The sequence below is a fragment of the Pisolithus orientalis genome (genome assembly GCF_024613125.1).
Source record: "Pisolithus orientalis strain OTSU chromosome Unknown F5J12scaffold_11, whole genome shotgun sequence".
In the NCBI taxonomy this organism is placed as follows: Eukaryota; Fungi; Basidiomycota; class Agaricomycetes; order Boletales; family Pisolithaceae; genus Pisolithus; species Pisolithus orientalis.
This window is the reverse complement of record NW_026260792.1, coordinates 428377-452253: the sequence shown is the minus strand read 5'-3', so window position 1 is coordinate 452253 and position 23877 is coordinate 428377. Positions and strand designations below refer to the sequence as shown.

The following is a 23877-nucleotide window of genomic DNA, read 5'->3' as shown; positions in this document are numbered from 1 at the left end:
CTGCGCGCTACCGTGCCATGCGAAATTCTTGCGGGTCACGTCGGACTGCTGAACAGTATTGAAGGAGGTCATGTGAGGGCGGAATGAACAATGAGTTCTCGAAGTTGGAAAAGAGGCAGACAACGTGAACGTTTGAACATTAATGTTATGCCGTTTTGTTATGCCGTTCGCATGAACCCAGGCAGCACCGTCATGTAGTGCCTGTGCTGTGCAGAAGTAGAAATTCTGCTTGTCATATGTATATCGTGGCAAGCCACCACGAGTCTGCGTGGAGACGTGCGGATACAGTGAATGTCCATGCAGTGCCCGCACGCCTCCTGAAACAGAGGGCGACAGTTTCGGGGTGAGGAACCGCCTAGCTGGTTCGTGGATACTCGGACACCACCTGCGACTCCGTCAACCCTGTTCATGGATCGTGTATGACGAAGCCTGAGAATAATCCTTTCCCAAATGTGCCTTGACGCCTCGCCAGATAGTGGTCCACGCCACATCAGCCGACGTTGGATTCGTACCCATCAGGTCTCTTGACTAACATTGCTGTGGCCGGATCGATTGCAAACGCTGATGAGGAGCGTTATTATAGAGCATTTTACGCAGGTCCTGCGAGGAGAGCAGGCATAGGAACGCCGCGCCCTCAAGCCATATGATACCTGTTGAGGTCACATGGATACTTAGACTAATTGGTAGAACATACGAGTGCCACGTACCACACCAGTGGCTCGTTCTAGCGGTAAGCAGAAATTATTCATCTAATGATTGGTCATACTCGGGCCCGTTCATGAATTCGTGCTTAGTTGAGGTAGATCTGAGTCGGAAGGTGGAAGCGCCGCCATCAAGTGAGCACAACTCGCCTTGTGGCACTATGTGGAGGACAACTGGTAAGTGGGTCATGACGAGCAAACATTCACTGCAGCGGACAGGTCTAGAAAGATACGTAATAGCGGCCAGCCTAGTGGCCTTCACACGTCCTCGCGACACGGCGTACGTACGCAAGAAACTCACCGAGACCACCATTGTCATTCGGTGGGAAGACTACAGCGTCGTCAAGTGATAGTATGTGTGAGGTACACTACGTATGGTTTGAGCTCAGTGGCTGGCACTAACATTGTTACAACCATCAAGGCGGTCAGACTTGAAACTCTATACGACTCCTTCATGTGAAGCATCCGTAATGTCCGTGATTGGGATATCGCTTTATTCTGCGGTAGTACCTGGAGACGGGCCCTACACTCCCAAACAGGTTGACTTGCGATACTATGTACTCTCAGAAGCAGTGTATATTTGATTCGGGCCGTACAATCCGCACACCAAGAACGTTGGTATGGGACTCGGGAGACACGATCAATCGTGATCTAACCGAATAAAGTGAGTAGGTTTGCGGGGACAACTTGTATGTTATGACATGGTCCTGCTGAAGTGGCACGGCGTCGACTTTATCTGCGGTTAGGCTTTGTTATATAATCTCTTGCGCACCGATTCAACACAACGGAAAATTCAGTACTACATGCCCAGATACCCTACAAAGTGTTTGGGTTCTTTTACCGCCGAAGCTTCGGTGCTGTTACGTGCACGTATCCCTTTCCAGCTGATGTGGGGAAATACATAAGTATTCCAGATTAATTTCCTTGTGATGCACATTGAGACCCAGATAGCCCGAAAACTACAGGATTTTTGGAAGGTACGACGCCTTGTGAACGCATGATGACGCGGGATTACTGCAAGGATTCCGGATCCGTTTCTTGGGCCGAGGGGTGTTAGGCCGCTCCTAGTGTGTCGAGGCGCCGCTGGGTAAGCTCAGATTTTAAAGGCGTGGATTAGAACTGATGAGTGGCGAAGTTGTAGATTTTTCGGGCCCTTTGGCATTTATTACGCACTTCAACATCTCTCGTTGGAAGATATCACTTTTGTTAGGCCTATATTCACGGGAATAGTAGATTGTCTGCTCCTAGCAAAAACCTACTCAAAGAGAGAGGTATTTGCATCACCTCAGTGTCCCCTGTAGAGGTATCTGCTTGCTTTACTTACAGTCAGTTGTGGTGCAGTTTATAGTCTCTTCGGTGTCATTTTGATCTCGAGGAACCCGCAGTAAATGCTGGCGCAGGAGACAGGTTGCGTGTCACCCTTTGCCCTGTGTGGTACAGTCTCCTTTATTTCTCGCTTTCGTTCACGTTTCATTTGAGGTGCCCTCACGTTAGCCCAGAGAGTACGTTTTCCCAACTTTCATATCTTAGCCCGACCTGATCGATGTTTCCCTTTCATAGCGTCTGGGGACCCGAATTCGCTTGACAGTCGCTATTGAACAGAGGTGAACCAGTTTCTCTGCCCAGAGGAAATCGAGGAGTTGGAGCGGCGATTCCTCAATGTTTTGAGGCATAATTTGGGCGTCGAGGACTGCGAGCTCTTCGAACATAAACTAGCGATTTCCCAATGCATCAACCCTCCGCACGCGCCCAGAATATGTCTGCTCCATCACAATTTACGTCTGAGGAGATCGCAGACGTTACGCCAGCTAGAACTTGACCGAGGTGTCCTAGACCTATAATCACGTACTCGGCTTCGATGTGTCGTATAATTGTGCGCATCACATACTCTTTTCGCGCCTACACTCCTTGCGTGCTTGAATAAATAGCTGTCGAGTCCGAGGCGTGTGTCTACACGTTTGGCGTGGGTAGTCGGAAGTCAGAGTGGAAGTTTACATGTCGCACATGTTCAAGCTTGAGGCCTCTTGCAGAATGCAGGCTTGTGTCTTGTAAGTATGATACTGCTGTGCTGTGACGAATATTAGCATCTGGGAAATGGCTACGCGACGCGACTGTTAACAGCTCTTTCGCACTTGAGCGAGCCCAGATTGCATTGGCCAATAAGTGTCACCGAACGCGAAAGGAGTCTTACGACAAGTCACTTCCAAACGGAGGTGCAGATGATAGGAGATATGCGCTTGAAACGGGATTTACAAATTACTACCGCGGACACACATCTGCAGTTCGAACAAGCGGGTCGCCAGAATAAGCGGCGCCTAATCACTTACGATACTTACGTTCCATGTGAGAAATGCATCCGATTGGTCGAATGTCCGTGTTCAGATCTTTAGAGGATGGAGATCATCAGTAGCTGACATGATAACAATGATAACGAGCACAACAATTTTATCTGACTTCAATCCAATCATAATTTGTAGCACTCTAATACTTGTCATAGTAGTCTACCTACGCTTCCCCATCAGAACCACTAACAAACTGAACCCCCACTCCATGGAATGTATTGAAAACCTCCTTATCTGCAAAGTGGTTGAGAAAAAAACAGTTATAAAGCTCTTGTGATGTTGTGGAAGATACAGTGGATGGCGCTTTTTCACTGCCAAATACAGGGATGAGCTCTAATGCATGTGAAATCCAAGTAATGGGAATGACATGGCCCTCTCGTTTCTGTTTGCCTTCCATGTTGGAAAAGCACCTTTCCAGTGTCCACATCTGCAGCTCTGGTTGCTGCTCTGGGGTGGCAATGACATGGAAAGGCTGCAGATAAACAAGGGGATTGTTGAGATGTGGAGGGGCTTCCACCTTGGAGCATGGACATGCACAAGGCTGGAAAATGATGTGAACTTGTGCCACATAACTGGCATCTGTGTGCAGGGAATATGTCAATATAGATCAGTACATATGTGGAAGCAGTGCACCATTCAGGGGGCTGATTAAAACAATGTCACAACACCCATGCAGGAAATCTGGGGAGGTATGCAGTGCTTGAACAACTTGACACAGGAGAATTGTAGAAGTGCAGAATGTGGAATACAGTTGAACATGGAGTTTATGCCACACAGCAATATGGTTGAAGGTGCATGAGTCAAAGTGGATGTCAAGGGAATGCAATTGAAGAAATTCTAGATAATGGTCTTGAAAGTCAGGGAGGCTATATTGTTCCATGATGTTGTTCAGTGACAAGTTAGTCTCATCTGGATGTGACGTGATGTGGAGGGCGGTTTGAGCATGATTGGCAAGGATGCCATTAGCAAAGTAATTGTAGATTGGGTGGGGACCTTGGAGTTGCCACTGCTGTTCAGGCAGGACACGTTCTACCCATGCAAGCATTGGATTTGCTGTGGCAATTTCTTCCTCTTCCATGGAAACAGCATTGATGAGGGGTATATCACTTGAGTGTATCAATGAATACATGTCAAACTGCCACATAGACTCTTCACAATTGAGCAATTGAATGACTTGGTCCATGAAGTCTTTGCCTTTGTTAGTATGTTGGAATGGGTGCTTGCAGTGAGTGATAAGAAGGCACTTGCTGACATCTGCAGTATATTGTATGAGCCCACCGCTGTTATGAATCACCTCTGCAGAATTGTGAAAAAGCTCCAACTTTGGGATGAGGAAGTCATCTTTTGCACCACCTGATTTTGTCATTCTAGCTCTCACCTCGATAATGGCATTCTTGTGGGTGTGGAATTCATGCAATGACAATTCCATTGCCTCCACAGAACTGTCCATATGCATGGGACTCTGTGCTTGGTATATGAAGCTGATAAGAGCATGTACAGCACAGAGGAACTGTGGAGGTACACAACCAGCTATCATGAGAATGATGGTGTGCTGGATGTTGCAGTGTTCTCTGCCCATCATTTGCTTGACATGTGAAACACCACTTGCAGAGTGCCTTACTGCAATACATTTGTGGTGACACTTGAATTGCACATTGAGTTCATCACCAAGTAAGACTTTGCACCATGGAAGGACATGATTGAAAAAAACTTGTGGCATGTATGGAGGATTTCAGGAAGAAGGAAAGTGGAAGGGTTCACAAATGGCCAGTTTCTCCAAAATGGGAGGCAGATACCATTTAATTGTAGCATCTTCACCTGTCTTTGAAAACTGTTCATATTATCCCATGGGTGAACATTCTGAGTGACTTGTTCAATGTGCTGGAGAGTGAGACCGCTGGTACGAGATGATTGGTGATGAACATCACCAAATTGCTTGTGGGTTGCTTCTGTAACAGGAGATGCACTCTTGGAGATGCATGCAATCATTAGTTGTTCAGGGAGGTCAGCAGTCCACACCACTAATGGCATGAAACAATGCTGCAGGTGTCCATGAGGGTCTGGCATCATGGATCCAGTGTCTGCAGAGCGTTTCAGGCCTGTGGTAATGATATTGACACATTTGTGCCAAACATGCATCTGCAGGATCATTTGGTTTGCCTTGGGGACATCAAATGCTGGTATTGGCATGAATGCAACACATCGCCATGCATGTGAGGTGGCTGCCATGTGGATGTGCCCTGGAATATTACCAATGCTGATGAAGAGGGGGTGCATTTCTAGTCCACCTGTCATCCTTGTCACAGGGGTCTTATCCAATGTGGCAAGAATAGGTACAATTGTTGCACTGTCCAGCAGGGAATCCTATGGAAAACTGTTTTTCACTTTCCACAGTGAAGATGCACCACCAGATGAACATACCTGGATGTGATGGGCTTCATGTGCTGAAAACCATTCACTATACTCCCACCCAAGAGCAGTCATGACCAGGATAGGATCAAACATCATGTTGGCACCAAAGATAGGATTTCCAAACAAGGACCATACAACCTCCTCTGCATCATGCCAAATCAACTGTATAGGATTGGTTGTTTGGAAACCCTTGACTTCTAGAGTGGTACTCTGCCACTTTGGCCCTGAGGGAAGAGTATCCATCCATCCAAGCAGCTCTTCTGCAGAAGTAAAGGATGGCCTTGGATTATCATGGAACTAACACAGATCAGTAAAATGAGGTTTTCTTGGGATTGAAATTACCCAGGGTAAAGTGAGAAATCTTTTGATCTGAGTTTGCGTGAGGTTTTCTGCAAGAAACTTGGCTAAAGACCATTCCCCTTGGGACTGAAATGGATAGTACATGTTGATCTCTCACTCTTGCTTCAGAGGGCCATTATGAAACTGCTTGAATGTATTTGGTTCATGCCCAAAAGTATACCCTGATCATGTTATGCCTCTGTCAGGGGTCTTTCCTTTTTCGACTCTTCATGGTCACATGCATCATGTGCCTCATTGCATCCCTAGTAATCAGTTGCCATCCTAGGGGCTAGGATGCTCCAGGGAACATTTGGATCTCCTGCTGTCAAGGTATTTCCAATACCTGTCAAGACTGCACTGCCACTGTGATCCGGTATCCCACTGCCCTCTCTGATGGATGACTTGTTTCATTCTTGTTCCATTGACTCATCTCTGACTCGTTTATGTTGCTCACTTGTTGTACTATAGTTCCAGTGTCAGGCTCCTCACTGTGCATTGATTGTGCCAGCCAGTATAGCCTTTGTTGCCTCCCTACCCCCATCTTTGACACTGTATGACTCTTATTTATTTGACTGATGATTCTGTTGACTACTGTGGATATGTGTCGCAATGTGTCCTTCATGACTGGTACAGTACTCATACTTAGGGGTATATAAACCTACATACTTTGTCCTGTATCTGCAGTTTTTTGATAGCTTGCAACTCAGCTAACTTCCTTCTCTCTCATCCTTGTTCTCTCTCTGCATGAACAACCTTAGGGACTTGCCAGCAAGACAGAACCTTTGTCAGGACCTTAGGGATAACTGAGCCATAGGGGTTACGATATGTTTCGGCCCATAGACTTCCCCCTCACAGTGCATCATGTGCCTACTCCATTTGAAGAAGTCACTGCACTTGGGCATAACAAAATCAAAAAACTCTGTGCAGCTTTCAGGACTTGTCGACCTCTTTGCAAAAGTCTACTCATCCCTGGTTTCTGAACTTCAACAAACCAACTGTCTTATTCCTGCCTCTCAACTGCTCTCACAAGCATAACAAAATTGAGAAGCACCCCTCTACCCTTAATCAAATTCACCTGCTCTACAGGCAGCCACTAGGCTTTAATAGATTGCCTCCCTGGAGCCAGTGCTCAGTGTCTCCCTACATGTAAAGTCACTTGCACACCATCAACACCCACACTGACAGGTTTCCTTTGGGAAATAAGTCCTCCCTCAGCCTTCATTATCACTTCCTGTTAAAGTGTCTAACCCACAGAAATTGAGACTGCCAGTTCCTCCTCGACCAAACCCCCTTGGGCTTGGAAGGAATCTGCCTTTGCCTCCTATCCTGCTAGGAAGACTAGGCCCCTCAGTTACCTCTACAAACCCTTGGTTATCTTATTTGTCCTGGTTTAGGGAATCGGAAATTGCGCTTAGTTCAGAAGAAGAAGATGATCAGAAGTCTGAGACTTCTTTTGGATCAGTCCTCAAGGAAGAACAAGAAGCATGTAAATCACCAGATATGTCCATGACGATTGGTCATGGAGAGTCAGCTCCTGAAATGCCTACAAGGACTGTTTCAGAAGAGGAGCTGAGACAATGGTTGGAAGAACAACAGACTCGCTATGGCAGAAGAAGTTCTATGATTGCTGCCCACCCAATGGAGGAAGGGAGTTTAATGTCAGGGTGTCCCAGAGAATACGATGGAAGCCACAATGGGCTCCAGACCTGGGTCACACAGGTTGAAGGTTATCTGAACCTAAACAAGCATGTGTACAACATGGAGTCACTCAAGATCTTGTTTGTGCTCACTTATATGACCAAAGGTGCAGTAGGTTCCTTTCGCCTAAAAACTATCAAAATGAAAACAAGCTTCTCAACAGAACAATCTATTACACTGGACACCTTCCAAAGGTTTGTGGAATGTCTCAAAGCTATGTTTGAGTCTGGTGATCAAACTGCTCTTGCAATCCTATGCCTTTCAGACATCTCACAAGGCAAATGCGAACTAGAAGCCTATATCGCCGAGTTCACAGGGCTTGTCAACAAGGCTCAATTAAAAGAAGAGTTGCGAGAAGCAGGGATCTTCTTCAGGAAAGGCTTAAACAAGGAGTACCATGACTGGGTTCTTAACTCTGGATGCACCCCTTCCACAGTTATTGAGTGGATACAGTGCATGGGAGAAGCCCAAACAGCAATCACTATGAAGCATATCCTAGAAGGGAAGGAATCTCAGTATGAATGGAAATTCATTCATTACTGCAGAGGTTCCCAAGATCCTGATGTGATGGATGTTGACAAATGTAAATGGAACATGCGCCTGTTCCAGATCAAACATCAAATGCTTCAACTGTGGAGCCGAAGGTCACTACAAGCATGACTGCAAATCCAAGCAACTCTCAGGGATCTGCATTGTCCTCAAGGAGGATGGCACAAAGACCGCCTACGTCAGAGATCGTGAAGCAACCACAGAAGAAAGAAAAACATTTGGGTTGGATTTTTAGGAAGGACTGCCTGAAACCCCTGCAAAGGACAGTCCTGTATCAGTGTTGTCTGCTAAATGTACTTCTATAGATGACAAATTGACTATGCGAATCTGCTCGCCTCTAGGAAGGGTCAGTTTTACCAGACTTCAATGCAGGGATCATGGCATGTATTGACTCAGGAGCCAAAGTCTCCCTGATCTTGGAACGAAATTGTCCAGAAACTTGGGATACCAACATACTGTGTCAAGAGCAAGTTCAAGACAACTTCATTCACTGGGAAAGACTGTCAAATGGGTCACTGCAAAAGGCAACCATCAAAATGATCATCAAGAATTGGGTTGTCAGAATCAAATGTTACGTTGGGCCTCTAATAGGAAAAGAACACTGTCCTACTTGGCATGCTGTTCCTGAAGGAATTCAAACCACAAATGAATTGGGAAACAGGAAGAATCATATGCTGGGATGATGGGTATGTTCCTAATGAAGAGTCTGACAGATATATCAAACAGATTGTGCCTTCCTATGAAGGACAAGTGGTAAAACAGGAAACAGGTGAAACCCCCATTGTTAAAGTTAACAAAACCACCTTATCCACAGAACTTGAGGCTGCCCAAGCAGCAACCAAAGAGGAGGTAAAACTCCCTGAGATTTACCAGGAGTTCGCCAGGGTATTTGCTGAAGATGACATCCTGCTCCTGGCACACAGGGAAGGGTTGGATCATGAAATCTGACTTCACAAAGATTTCAAGCCCAAAAAGGCTACAGTATATCCCATGTCCCCTGATGAATTAAAAGTTCTAGATGAGTTCTTGGAGGAGAATTTAAAATGCAAGAAAATTTGACCCTCTACCTCACCTCAAGCAGCTCCAGTATTTTTCGTGGCCAAAAAGGATGGGAAGAAGTGGCTAATTCAAGACTACTGCTACCTGAACTTGTTCATGATTCCAGATGCCCACCCTCTGCCAAATGCCCAAGCGCTGTTTGACAAGTTAGTCAAGTCAAAATACTATGCTAAGTTTGATATTTGGTGGGGTTTTACTAACCTTTGGGTCAAGGAAGGAGATGAGTGGAAAGGAGTGTTCATCATGCTGCAAGGGCTGTTCAAACCCACAGTAATGTTCTTTGGCCAATGCAACTCACCTCCATCCTTCCAAAGGTATATGGACAAAACTTTCAAATCTCAACGCAGAAAGCAAGTGGGATACATGGATGACATTGCAATTCATGCGAAGACAAGGGAAGAACTCCGAAGTCACATTTGGGAGTTCCTGAAGATTTGCGAGAAAGAAGGACTTCAGCTCAAGATCAGCAAATGCATCTTCGAGGCCAAAGAAATAGAATTCCTCAGGATGATTATAGGAAAGGGGTGTATGGAAACTTTGCTGACTGAAGACTGACACTATCAGCACCTGGGAAGCCCTGGACAATCTTACTGGGCTTCAGAGATTCCTTGGATTCTGTAACTTTTACTGCAAATTCATACCCTCCTTCTCTAGCATCGTGTGGCCACTTCACAACCTTACCAAGAAAGGAGTGTCCTACCAGTGGACTCCAGAACATAATGCAGCCTTCGAAAAGCTTAAATCTTTGTTATGCTCCTCTCCAGTCCTCACTATCCCCAACTTCTCGAAACCCTTTGTGTTGTTCACCTGATGCTTCGAAGCTCAGCACTGGCGCATGGTCCTTGCCCAGAAAGGAGCTGACAATGAATGGCATCCATGTTTGTACCTGTCTCAGTCCTTGGTAGGAGCTGAACAACAGGTACCAGGTTTACAACCTGGAAATGCTAGCTATCATTCAGGCCCTCAAGGCCTTCTGCCCCTACCTCCTCTCCCCTGTAGAACCCACTGTGGTCTTCACTGACCACAAGAACCTGGAGTATTACTGGGAACCGCAACAGCTCACCCCTCGCCAGGCTCAATGGGCTGCAACCATTCAGTCCTACCCTATTCGCTTCTCTTGGCAGGCTGGCCACCTGCAGGTCCTGGCTGACACTCTCTCAGAAGATGGACTCAGAGGAGCCTGCCCTGGTGACCATGGTCCTCCCACCAGACCTTTGGCTTTTGGAGGGGGTGGGTCCCCAAATTTGTCTCATTTCACCTTCTTTTTCAATAACAAAGTTACAAAAACAACTAAAAATTAATCACCTTTGTCAAATAGGACGTCTCCCCACCCATTTGGCATGGTTGCAGAAAAATCCCAAGCTGTATTCCCGCCCACCTGAGGAAACATCAAAGGGGAATAGGCTGCCTGGTGCTCGCCCTTCTGAGGAATCAGTCAAAGGAGTGTGGGGGATATATGCTGTGTCCACAGAACTCTATGAACATGTCAAAAATGATGCATTAAAGAAACCAACAGGCCCAGAACCCCAAGATAACATCACTATGACAGAAGATGGAACAAAAAGATTCGGAACTACGCTGACTCTACATTCCCCCAGATCATAGATGACACTGCATGCTGTTCATACCATGACCACAAGTCAGCCAGACATCCTGGACAAAAAGCTATGTTCATGAAGATGCATAAAGAGGTTTGGTGGGAAGGTATGGGAAAAGATATAAAAGCTTATGTCACAGGGTGTCTGGCTTGTCAAACTACAAAGGTAGTAACTCATCCCCTGACTCCACCGGTCATTCCCCACTGACACCCCAAAAACTGTGTTCCCATTTCAACAAATCTCCATGGACCTTATCACTGATCTCCTGGTATTCAGGAGAAGCCAAGTTCAATTCTATTCTCACAGTTGTCAATCAAGGCCTGACTAAAGCCACCTTGTTCATCCCATGTCACAAAACTATTGACTCCATCAGGATCGCCTGTCTTTTCCATCAATTCATCTACTCCTGATATGGGATCCCAGAGTCAGTAATCTCAGATTGTGGCCTGCAGTTTGCCTCCTCATTCACAAAGGAGCTTTACAAAGCGATAGGGGTCAAAGCCAAACTCTTGACCGGTTACCACCTGCAGACCAATGGAGAAAGCAAATGAGTAAACCAGGAAGTGGAGGGGTATTTGTGCCTGTACTGTACAGAAGCTCTGAACTCCCATCTGCTGAATTCACTCACAATTCCTGGGTACACTCGGTTCATCAAATGACTCCTTTTTTCACTGCTTCTAGGCTACAATCCATCCCCTTACCCCAAGGTCTGGCTCACTGCTGTGCCATTGGTTGACAAAAGATTAGAAAGGCTGGCCTTGAACCACAATGTCGCCATTCTTGTGCACAAGAAAGCACAGGACCTGATGCATTCACACTTGAAAGGTACCTATGTTGTGCCGAAAGGTAGGAGATCAAGTTCTCCTGGATACCAGTCAGTTGTGCATCAAAAACCAGTGCGACAAGATTGCACCCTGACGTCTTGGACCTGTTCAAGGTGACTCAGGTGGTTTCACCTGTCACCTTTTGATTGGACCTCCCACCAACATGGAAGGTACACCCTGTGTTCCATGCCTCTCAGGTCTTTCTGTTTACTGAGAACAATACTTATGGAGCTGTGCCTGCAGCCCCTTTACCAGAACTGGTTGATGATGAGATTGAATGGGAGGTTGAGTCCATCATAAATCATAAAACTGATGGATGCAGAGGTAAACGATGATATCTGGTTAAATGGAAAGGGTTTCCCCATTCATCAAATACTTGGGAACCCAAGGAACATATAAAGGACCATGCATCAGATGCCCTCAACCAGTACAAACTCACCTGTCACTTAAAGAACTAAATGGACTCCCCTTGATCTGTCAACACCAAGAATGACTATGCTGACCTCCCCCTTGCCACAGAATCTGTTTATGACACCACAGATGACAGGCTCATTCCCCTAATCACCATCTATACACCAACCTCTCCCCCATCTTCCCCCTCTGGCTTTTATGTCTCCTGGATTCTCGTCAGCCACTCTCCCAACCCTGCTTGTTATCCCCTCCTGTCCCCAGAGCTAAGGGACCACATCCACTCCCAGGGTTCACAGTCAGAAGGGTCCCAGCACCTTTGGCCAGAGTCACCCCCAGTGGTGACAGTAACCTGAAAGGGAAAGGGTAAAGAGAGCCCTTACCATGACCCTGATAGTGCAACAACCACCACTGGTTCCACCAATGCTCCCCAACCTTCCAACCTTTGCACCTGCCTTTACCACCTACTCCAACAGCACTCAACATGCAGCCCTCGACCTCCTCACAACCACCACCACTGCCCTGGCTTGACCAGCAGTGACTACCAGTCTCAGCAGCTGATTACCTGGACATTGTTAGGGCACTTGATGTCTTCCACTGATGGGGACAACATTGACAGGGTGCTCACCAGAATGGGTTGAGTATTTTGGGTTGTTGTCTCAAATCTACAGAGCATCAGATGTAATCAATGGGCTGGTTTCAAAAATACGTACCAGGAAGCTCAGAGGAATGGCCCCACTGTCAGAAGTAATCATGATCGACATGTTGGAGAAGGCTTCTTCGGATCTTACCAAGGCTGTAACAGGAGGAGCATATCACCATTTATGGAATCAACAGATCGGGGAGTTCTTGGCCCTGCCTGCTTCTCAACTCCTGGAATGCATCAAACCGAAGCAAGAGGAACCATCAGCTTCGAAGGAATCTAATCACGGATCAGGAGAAAGAGAAGGCCTGGCGCGCTGTTGAGATAGGGTATGTTGATTCGGGTGACTTGTTTAAAGAGGTTGGTGTGTGACTTGGAATGGGAACTCACAACTCTGCCTGGGAGGTCTTGCTTCAGGATGTGTCATGGGCTGGAATGCATAAACGCTATCACAATGCTGTCCATGCCCCTGACCCTTTGCCTTCAACTCCCTTCGTCCCTGTCCCTGTCAATCAACTTCAATTCTACCTCAGTGGGCAGTCCCCTGGTCCCCAACAGCCATGTCCTACGTCAACATGCATGCTTCCAGTGCCATTACCTGGGACATTGGTCTTGCTGCAATGGACATGGCTCCCATTATACTCCAGCCCTCGAGGAACTGCTGTCTCCATCACCATCATCACCCATTGCCTCTCAGACATGTGCTCCCATGTCTATACTACTTGCAGACCCCTTTCCTCGCACCACACCAATGCAACTTCCAGTTCATCCTCAAGGGTCTGAGGACCTTAGAGGGGGGGTGATGTTATGCCTCCATCAGGGGTCTTTCCTTTTTTGACTCTTCATGGTCATGTGCATCACATGCCTTCATCACGCCCCTAGTAATTGTTGCCATCCTAGGGGCTAGGATGCTCCAGGGAACGTTTGGATCTCCCACTGTCAAGGTATTTCCAATACCTGTCGAGACTGCACTGCCACTGTGATCCCGTATCCCACCACCCTCTCTGATGGATGACTTGTTTCATTCTTGTTCTGTTGACTCGTCTCTGACTTGTTTATGTTGCTCACTTGTTGCACTATAGTTCTGGTGTCAGGCTCCTCACTGTGCATTGATTGTGCCAGCCAGTATAGCCTTCATTGCCTCCCTACCCCCATCTTTGACACCATATGACTCTTATTTATTTGACTGATGATTCTGTTGACTACTGTGGATATGCGTCATGATGTGTCCTTCATGACTGGTATGGTACTTGTACTTAGGGGTATATAAACCTATGTACTTCGTCCTGTATCTGCAGTTTTTTGATAGCTTGCAACTCAGCTAACTTCCTTCTCTCTTGTCCTTGTTCTCTCTCTGCATGAACAACCTTAGGGACTCACCAGCAAGACAGAACCTTTGTCGGACCTTAGGGATAACTGAGCCATAGGGGTTACGATACATTCAGCCTGTAGACTCCCCCTCACATGCATCGTGCCTATTCCATTTGAAGAAGTCACTGTGCTTGGGCATAACAGATCATTCATGGTACCTAGCCCTTGAATATGGAGATTGAAAGTATGAAACTCGGTGAGCATGTTGCATTGTTGAGTAATGAAATGGTACAAACCTATCAGGGTTGGGGACCTCTGACATATGGGCCAGTTCTGGTGGTATATCTTCTGTCTCTGACATTGTAATGAGCTGAGCAAACAGAAGGCAAGGGTCTGCACCCACTCCATGGCTCAAGACTGTACAAAATTTCCTAAGTTCTTTGAACTCCAACCAACTGCATCTCTGCAGTCATCCAACTATGATAAACCACAGACTGGTACTTGATACCTCCTATGATTTAAACTGAACCCCCCACCACTCCCATATCAAGGCAAATCAGCAATTACAAGCCCTCTGGATATTTCCCATGTAATATTCAGCCTTCCTCACCCCTTTCAAGTGGTCCTCAACCCTCATCTCCCCCTCCTTCGAGTGCTCTCCCATCATCACCTGGCAGCCACAAAGATGTTTCTGACAGTACTATTTCTCTAGAGAGGGCTGCCTTGGATATTGCAGAAATTTCAAAGATTGCATGCAGAAAGTTTTTACCCTATCCTAGGCCAAACATTGGGCAAGCTCTGGAGCTGCACTTCACAAGGAATTCTCTGAGAGGTGGAGCTGGAGTTAATATTGGCCTGAATGATGCTAGAAGGGTACCACTCCTGTATGTGCCCTAACATTGTGGAAGGCTAATCTATCACTTCACAGGGAATGCACCTCTTTTGCAATGGTATTAGGCACCTTTCTGATGCAGCACTAAAAGAGGCAGTCTTGATGAAACATGCAGGGTTGTGAGACTGTTATGCCATGAGTGCAGTGACTTCTTCAAATGGAATAGGCATGAAGCGCATGCAAGGTGGGAGTCTATGGGCCAAACTTGTCATAACCCCTATGGCTGAGTTATTGAAGTAATCCGGCAGAGGTTCTGTCTGCTGGTGAAGTCCCTAAGGTTGTTTGCATGGAGAGAGAACAAGGATTAGATCGAAGGGATGAAGCTCAGTTGCAAGCTATTCGAAAAACTGCAGATACAGGTAGAGGTACATAGGATTATATACTCCTAAGTATGAGTACCATACTAGTCGTGATGGACGCATCGTGACATGTATCTGCAGTAATCAACGAGTTCATCAATGAAATAGAAAGGAGTCATACGGTGTCAAAGATGGGGGTAGGCAGGGAGACGAAGGCTGTACTGGCTGGCGCAATCAATGCGCAGCGAGGAGCCTGACACCGGAGCTATAGTACAACATCTAGGCAACATAAACGAGTCATAAAAGCAAGAAGTAAACAAGTCAGTCCATCAGAGAGGGCAGTGGAATACCGGATCACAGTGGCAATGCAGGTCTCGATTGGTATTGGAAATACCGTGACAGTGGGAGATCCGAACATTCCCTGGAGCATTCAAGCCCCTAGGATGGCAATGATTATTAGGGATGCAACAAGGCACGTGACGCACGTGACCACAAAGAGTTGAAAAAGGAAAGACCCCTGACAGAAGTGTAACATCACCCCCCCTCTAAGGTCCTCCGACCTGTGAGGACGGGCCAGAAGTCAGCATTGGTAGGGCATACATGATAGGGGTCAGGTGAGTAGTATAGATGTAGGGGACATGTCTGAGAGGTGATGGGCGACTGAAGGCGAATGGAGTCAGCAGGTTCCTTGAGGGCCAGGAGTAAAGCAGGAGCCACTGTCCATTCCTGGCATGACCAATGTCCCAAGTAATGACATTGGTAGCAGGCATGCTGATAGAGGACATGGTCAGGTGGGACATGGGGACTGCCCTCCGAGGTAAAACCGAAGTTGATCAGCAGGTATGGGGACTGAAGGGAGTCGAAGGGAGAGGATCAGGTGGTGTGGACTGCATTGAAGTAATTTTTATGGATTCCAGCCCACGACGCATCCTGTAGTAAAACCTCCCAAGCATGAGTTGTGAGTTCCTGTACTGAGGCAGGAACCGACCTCTTTAAACAACTCTCCCGAGTCTACAAACCCTAACTCCATAGCACACCACTCCTTTTCCTTCTCCTGATCTGTAAGGTTCTTCTTTAATTTATTCTCTGAAGCCGATGGTTCCTCTTGCTTCGGGATGATGTGATCTAATATCTGAGCAGCTGGCGGAGTCAAGAACTCTCCTATCTGTTGTTGATGTAAGTGATGGTAGGTGCCACCCATTACGGCTTCGGTGAGATCCGAGGAGGCTTTTTCCAGCATGTCGATCATGATTACCTCAGACAGTGGAGCAGTGCTGCTTAACTTCCAATTACAGATCTTGGACACGAGTCCGTTGATCACGTCTGACGCTCTGTAGATTTTAGACAACATCCCAAAATACTCAACCTGTTCTGGTGAGCACCCGTTAATGTTGTCCCCTGTCATTGAAGACGTCAAGCACCCTAACAATGTCCAGGTAATCACTTGCTGAGACTGGTAATCGTTGCTGGTCAAGCCAGGCAGAGGCAGCAGTTGCAAGGAGGTCGAGGGCTGCATGTTGAGTGCTGTTGGAATAGGTGGTAAAGGCAGTGCGAAGGTTGGTAGGTTTGGTAGCATAGGTGTTACCGGAGGGGGCTGCTGGACTATTGGGGTCATTGTTAGAGTGCACTTTACCCTTTCCCTTTCAGTTACTGTCCTCACTGAGGGGGACTCTGGCCTTCGGGGCTGGGACATGTCTGATCGAGATCCCCTTGAGTGGATGTGGTCCGAGCATCCTGGCGACAGGGGGCGATACTGAATGGGGTTGAGAGACGGGTGAGGAGAACCTGGAGACATGAAAGCTGGCAGGGGATGTTGGAGGCGAGGTTGGGGCATAGATATTGACAGGGGGTATGAGCCTGTCATCATTGGTGTGGTAAACGGATTCTGGGGCAAAGGGGATGTCGGCATAGTCATTTTCTGTGTTGGTAGAGCGAGGGGAGTCCATTTAATTGCATAGGTGTCGAGTGAGTTTGTACTGGTTGAGGGCCTCTGATGTGTGATCTTTTATATGTTCTTTGGGTTCCCACGTATTGGACGAATGGGGGAACCCTTTCCACTTGATCAGATAGCGTCTCTTACCTCTGCGACCATCAACTTTGTGATTCAATATTGACTTCGACCTCCCATTCAATTTCATCATCCACCAACTCGGGTATAGGAGCTGCAGGGCAGCAGTTCCATATGTATCATTTTCGATAAACAGAAAGATGTGAGAAGGCATGGAACACAGGATGAACCTTCCAGGTCAGGTGGGAGGTCCAATCAGAATGCTGACAGGTGATATAACATGAGTCACTTTGAAAGGTCTGAGTTCGTCACAGTGCACAATCTTGTCGCACTGGTTTTTGATGCGCAGGTGACTCGTATCTAGGAGAACATTATCTCCGACCTTGGGCAGTGACATAAGTCCCTTTTGAGTAGGGACTTCATCAGCTTCCTGTGCTTTCCAGTGGGCCAGAGCAGCTGACATCCTGACTTGAAGTGAGGCAGTTCCAGCCTTTTGTCTACTGATGGTACCAGGTGTTAGCCAGACCTTGGGGTAGGGGGAGGGATCAGTATCCAAGCAGGAGGGAAAAGGGGGTCATTTGATGAACATGAGTGGATCTGGGAGTTGTGAGCGAATTCAGCAGGAGGGCAGCTTTGATGCCCATGAGTTCGGGAACTCCGCACAGTACAGTCAGAGGTATCCCTCTACTTCTTGATTTACTTGCTCACTTTCTCCATTAGTTTGCAGATGGTATCCAGACGACAACTTGGTTTTGACCCCTATTGCCTTGTAAAGCTCCTTGGTAAATGATGAAGTGAACTGGGGTCCACAATTGGATATTACTGATTCCAGGGTTCCATATCGGGAATAAATGAATTGATGGAACAGTTGGGCAAGTCTGACAGAATCAATAGTTTTGTGACATGGGACGAAAAGTGCAGCCTTTGTCAGGCCCTGATCAACAACCTGTGAGAATAGAGTTGTATTTTTGATCTCCCGAGATGGGAAGATCCTGTGATTAGGTTCCATCGATATTTGCTGAAACAGGGAACATGGTTTTCGGGGTTTATGTGCAGGATGACTGGTGGGGTTGGCAGGGTGTGTCACAACCTTGGTGGTCTGACAAACTGGGCATCCTGCAATGTAAGCCTTTATTTCTTTTCCCATACCTTCCCACCACACTTCTTTCCTCATTTTAGCGAAACATTGCCTTTTGTCCTGGGGTGTCCAGGAGGATTCGTGATCTGTGGTAAGTTTCGCATGCAGTGTTGAACAGGTGTTCAGGGGGGATATACAACTGCATTGTTCCTGAATCGTTTTGTTCCATCTTCCACAGTGGTAACATTATCTTTAGGTTCTGGACCCGATGAAGGGTTTTCCATGCGTCATTTTTGACACATTCAGTACAAGTTGGTGGAGATCACATAAACTGCCCTTAGCTCCTTTGACTGGTTCCTCAAAAGGGCGAAGCATCAGGCAGCCTATTCCTCTTTGGTGTTTCCTCAGATGGGCAGGAATATGGCTTGGCAGTTTTTCTGGGATCATGAACTCTGGGTTGGAATGTGACCAATTCTGCAGAGACGGTTTATTTTTAGTTGTTTTTGTATTTTTGTAATTGAAAAAGAAGGTGAAACAAGGTGAATTTGGGGACCCACCCCCTCCAAAAGCCAAAGGTCCGGGGGAAGGACCAGTGCAACGGGGGCTGGTTCCACAGCTTCGCTTTTGTGAGAGAGTGTGTTGGCAGGGACCTGAAGGTGTCCGGCCTGCCAGGAAAAACGAATGGGGTATGACTGCACAGTGGCAGCCCAGCAAGCTTGATGGGGTGTGAGCTGTTGAGGCTCACAGTAGTACTCCAAGTTCTTGTGATCCGTAAAGACCACAGTTGGTTCAACTGGGGAGAGGAGATATGGTCAGAAAGCTTTCAAGGCACAGATTACAGCGAGCATTTCCAGGTTGTAAACCTGATAGCACTGTTCCATGCCAATGAGCGACTGCAAGAGGTAAGAACAGGGGTGCCACTCGTCATCCGATCCCTTCTGGGCGAGGACCATGCCAGTTCCAAGCTTCGAAGCATCCATAAACAGTGCAAAGGGCTTCGAGAAGTCAGGGATAGTGAGGACTGGAGCTGAGCATAACAAAGACTTTAATTTCTGGAATGCGGAATCGTGTTCCTTGGTCCATTGATACGAGACCCCTTTCTTGGTTAGATCATGGAGGGGACGAGCGATACTTGAGAAGGAGGGGATAAACTTGTGATAGAAGTTGCAGAACCTGAGGAAATGACGAAGCCCTGTTAAGTTGTCAGGAGCTTCCCAAGTACTGATGGCATCAGTCTTCGTCGGCAAAGTCTCCATATGCCCTTTTCCTATAATCATTCCCAGGAATTCAATTTCTTCAGCCTCAAAGATGCATTTACTGATCTTCAAGTGAAGGCCTTCTGCTTTGCAAATTAGTAGGAATTTGTGAATGCAAATCCTGAGTTCTTCTCTTGTTTTAGCGTGAATTGCTACGTCGTCCATATATCTGACCTGCTTTCCACGTTGACGTGCGAAAGTTTGATCCATATATCTTTGAAAGGAAGGGGGTGAGTTACACTGCCCAAAGAACATTACTGTGGGTTCAAACAACCCTCTTGGCATTATAAACACCCCTTTCCATTCATCTCCTTCCTTGACCTGTAGGTTAGTAAATCCCCAACAGATGTCGAACTTGGCATAATACTTGGATTCAACGAGTTCATCGAATAATGCCTGTGCATTTGGCAGCGGGTGCGCATCTGGGATAGTGAATGAATTGAGATAGCGGTAATCTTGAATCAACCACTTCTTTCCATCCTTTTTAGCGACAAAGAACACTGGCACTGCTTGTGGCAATGTCGAGGGTCGAATCTTTTTGCACTTTAAATTTTCTTCAAGAAATTCATCTAGAACCTTGAGTTTGTCTGGGGACATGGGGTACACCATCGCTTTCTTTGGTTTGAAATCGTCCCATAGCCTGGTTTCATGGTCGAGCCCAGGGCGATGATGCGGCAACAGAATGTCCTCTTCTGAGAAGACTTCGGCAAATTCTTGATACTCCTTCAGAAGTAAAACTTCCTCCTTAGTCGAGGATAAGGCAGCCTCGAGTTCTGTGGAAAGAGTAGTTTTGTTAATACTACTCACCAGTTCCTTCACAGAACCATCTTCATTAAATTTGATGGCATAACCTTCATAGGAGGGGACCTGTTCTTTAATATAAACGTCATCAGCTCAGTTCGGTACAAACCCATCATCCCAACAAGTAATCTTGTTATGCTCCCAGTCCATTCTTGGCTTGAACTGGTGGAGGAAGGGCATTCCCAGAAGGATATGCTCTTTCCCGACCAAGGGACCAATGTAACACTTGATGTGAATGATGCGATTTTTGATGATTAGCCAAATCGAGACTTTCCTGGTTACCCATTCGACATCTTTTCTGGTGAATGAGGTTGTCTTGAACTTGCTCTTGACCCAATACAAAGGGATCCACAACTTTTGAACAATTCGCTCCGAGATGAGTGAAACTTCTGCACCCAAGTCGACGCAAACCATTACTCCTGCCATATAATCTGGCAACCAAGCCCTTCCAAGAGGAGATCCAACTCGCATAGAGGATTCATCATCTATAGAAGTACAGTTGGCAGACAATATAGAAGCAGGACCTGCCTTAGGAGTATCGGCGGTCCCATTTAAAAATTCAACCCATAAGCCTTCATTTCCTCGGTTGTTGCCAACCGATCTCCCATATAAGCTGTCTTCATTCTGTCTTTGGAAAGAACGACCCTGATACCAGGAGGTATTTTAGGCTTGGTTGATTTGCAGTCACACTTGTAGTGACCCTTTGCTCCACATTTGAAGCAAGTAATTTTGGAGTTGGAACGTCTAACGTTCTGCTTTCATTTGTCAACGTCCATTGCATCTGGATCTCTGGAACCTCCGCGGTAATGAATGAATTTGCATTCATACCGAGATTCCTTCCCTTCAAGGATATGTTTGGTAGCGATCGTGGTTCGCGCTTCTCCTGTGCACTGGATCCACTCGATTATGGTGGAGGGGGCATGTCCAGAATTGAGAACCCAATTGCGATATTCTTTGTTCAATCCTGTTCCAAGAAGATCCCTGCTTCACACAACTCTTCCTTTAATTGAGCCTTATTAACGAGCCCCATAAACTCAGCGATGTATGACTCAAGTTCTCAGTTTGCCTTGAGAGATGTCAGAGAGATGAAGGATTGCTAGCGCTGTTTGATCTCCAGACTCAAAAGTAGCTTTGAGACATTCGACTGAATCACTGGAAGGTGTCGGAGTACCAGATAGTTCCGTCGAGAAGCTTATTTTTGTTTTGGTAGTTTTCAGCGAAGGAAACAGCAGCTCCTTTGGTCATATAGGTGAGGGCGAAACAAGATCTTGAGTGACTCTGTGTTGTAGACATGCTTGTTTAGGTTCAAGTATCCTTCGACTTGCATGATCCAAGTCTGAAGCCCATTGTGGCTTCCATCATATTCTCCAGGATGCACCCGACATTAAACTCCCTACCTCCATTGGGTGGGCAGACATCATACTGAGTCATCGGGATCTACTGGGGCCTTACCCTTACTGGGCCCACCAATGGGGTCCTCTGGGGGAATTACCTTTCCATAGTTCCTGGCGTACCAAGCTCGTAGAGCCTGAGTCCATAGGTGTTCCTGTTGGAAAAGGGTCGCTTGACTGTCCACCAGCTATCTTGCACCAGTCTTCCGCCAAAGAGCACCTCTATTCTTCCAACCTTTCCTTCAGCTCCACTTCGGAGAAAACCTTCGGTGGCATCTCAGGGGCTGATTCTCTGTGACCAAGTGTCATGGACATAACAGGTAATTTGCAGTGCTTCTTGTTCTTCCTTGAGGACTGATCCAAAAGAAGTATCGGACTTCTGATCGTCTTCTTCTTCTGAACTAAGCGTGACTTCCGATTCCCTAAAACAGGACAGATATGATAACCGAGGATTACTAGCTGTGGCTGATGGCCCTAGTCTTCCTGGTAATGGGGGTAAAGGCGGGTTCCTTCCAAGTCCTAACAGCATAGATCAGGGAGGGACTGGAGGTCTCAACTTCTGAGGGTTAGACACTTTAACTGAGAAGTGATAATGAAGGCTGAGGGAGGATTTATTTCTCGAAAGAAACCTGTCAGTGTAGAGAGGTGGTGCACGAGTGACTTTACAGTGTAGGGAGACACGAGCGCTACACTCTAGGGAGGCGATCTATTAAAGCCTAATGGCTGCCTGTAGAGTGGTGAACTTGATTGAGGGTAGAGGGGTGCTTCTCAATTTTGTTATCGGTTCATGGGATCCGAGTTGAGAGGCAAGAGTAAGAAGAAAAGGCAAGTTAGTCTTTACACTGAGGGAAACCAACGAGCCTCGGAGATGGAGTTCAGTTTGTTGAAGTTCAGTAACCGAAGGGATAAGTAGACTTTTCGTGAAGAGGTTGACGAGTCCCGAAAGCTGCGTGGAGTTTTTCAATTTTGTTATGCCCAGAGCATGGTGACTTCTTCAAATGGAATAGGCATGAAGCACGTGAGGTGGGAGTCTACGGGCCAAACTTGTCGTAACCCCTATGGCTGAGTTATCGAAGTAATCTGGCAGAGGTTCTGTCTGCTGGCAAGTCCCTAAGGTTGTTTGCACAGAGAGAGAACAAGGATTAGATCAAAGGGATGAAGCTCAGTTGCAAGCTATCGAAAAACTGCAGATACAGGTAGAGGTACATAGGATTATATACTCCTAAGTATGAGTACTGTACTAGTCATGATGGATGCGTCGCAACGTGTATCTGCAGTAATCAACAAGTTCATCAATGAAATAGAAAGGAGTCATATGGTGTCAAAGATGAGGGTAGGCAGGGAGACGAAGGCTGTACCGGCTGGTGCAATCAATGTGCAGTGAGGAGCCTGACACCAGAGCTATAGTACAACATCTAGGCAACATAAACAAGTCATAAAAGCAAGAAGTAAACAAGTCGTCCATCAGAGAGGGCAGTGGAATACCGGATCACAGTGGCAATGCGGTCTCGATCAGTATTGGAAATACTGTGACAGCAGGAGATCCGAACGTTCCCTGGAGCATTCAAGCCCCTAGGATGGCAATGATTATTAGGGATGCGACAAGGCATGTGACGCACATGACCGCAAAGAGTTGAAAAAGGAAAGACCCCTGACGGAAGCGTAACAGAGACTAGATGTTATCAAGCACTGGCCTCAGCTTGGGAACTCAAGGAAGCTGAACACTATGGCAGGCTTATGAAGCATATCTGCAAAGAAGACCAAAAGGATTACAGTGATTCTTTGGCAGGCAAAGCTGGTGAGGTGAATCTAGAATGTGCAGTGGAAATGGACAATGTCAAAAGTCTCATAGCCTTCAACCATGAGGTGTACAACGAAGAGGTCATGACCTTGGATACTGTGGATATGCAACTCAATCAACTTGAAGAGGAAGTGCAGGGCCATCTTCATTCTTCAGACAAGGTGGAGGGCCCATCAGACTGTGAGGCCAGTGACAGATCTGCAAGATCAGAGGTGGATGACAGTGAGGATGAGGGTTGAGCCCTGTAGATAGCACATGATTATCGATGATCTGAGGTGGAAATGAGCAGTAGGTGAGTCTCATGCATTATATATATATATAGTAACTGACTGCTGGCTGCAGCTCTGTTGTTTACCTGTTCAAAGCTGTTCCTGTGTATTTGCTTTTTGAATTGTATTGTTGCATGCATTTCATCTGGTTATATCAGTCAACCCTTGTGATTGCCACAGCCTACTGAATCTCTCCCT

General features: G+C 46.7%; 1 protein-coding gene across 1 annotated transcript; it reads right to left on the bottom strand.

Moving 5' to 3' along the window:
* Positions 1 to 2212: 2212 nt before the first annotated feature.
* F5J12DRAFT_926989 (uncharacterized protein) lies at positions 2213 to 5899 on the bottom strand (the record flags this gene model as incomplete). Its single annotated transcript, XM_051749395.1, has 8 exons — positions 2213 to 2536; positions 2590 to 2651; positions 3038 to 3085; positions 3211 to 3622; positions 3677 to 4720; positions 4840 to 5407; positions 5465 to 5752; positions 5798 to 5899. 8 exons carry the CDS (start codon positions 5897 to 5899, stop codon positions 2433 to 2435), a joined length of 2628 nt encoding a protein of 875 aa, XP_051600813.1. The 3' UTR covers positions 2213 to 2432.
* Positions 5900 to 23877: the final 17978 nt, after the last annotated feature.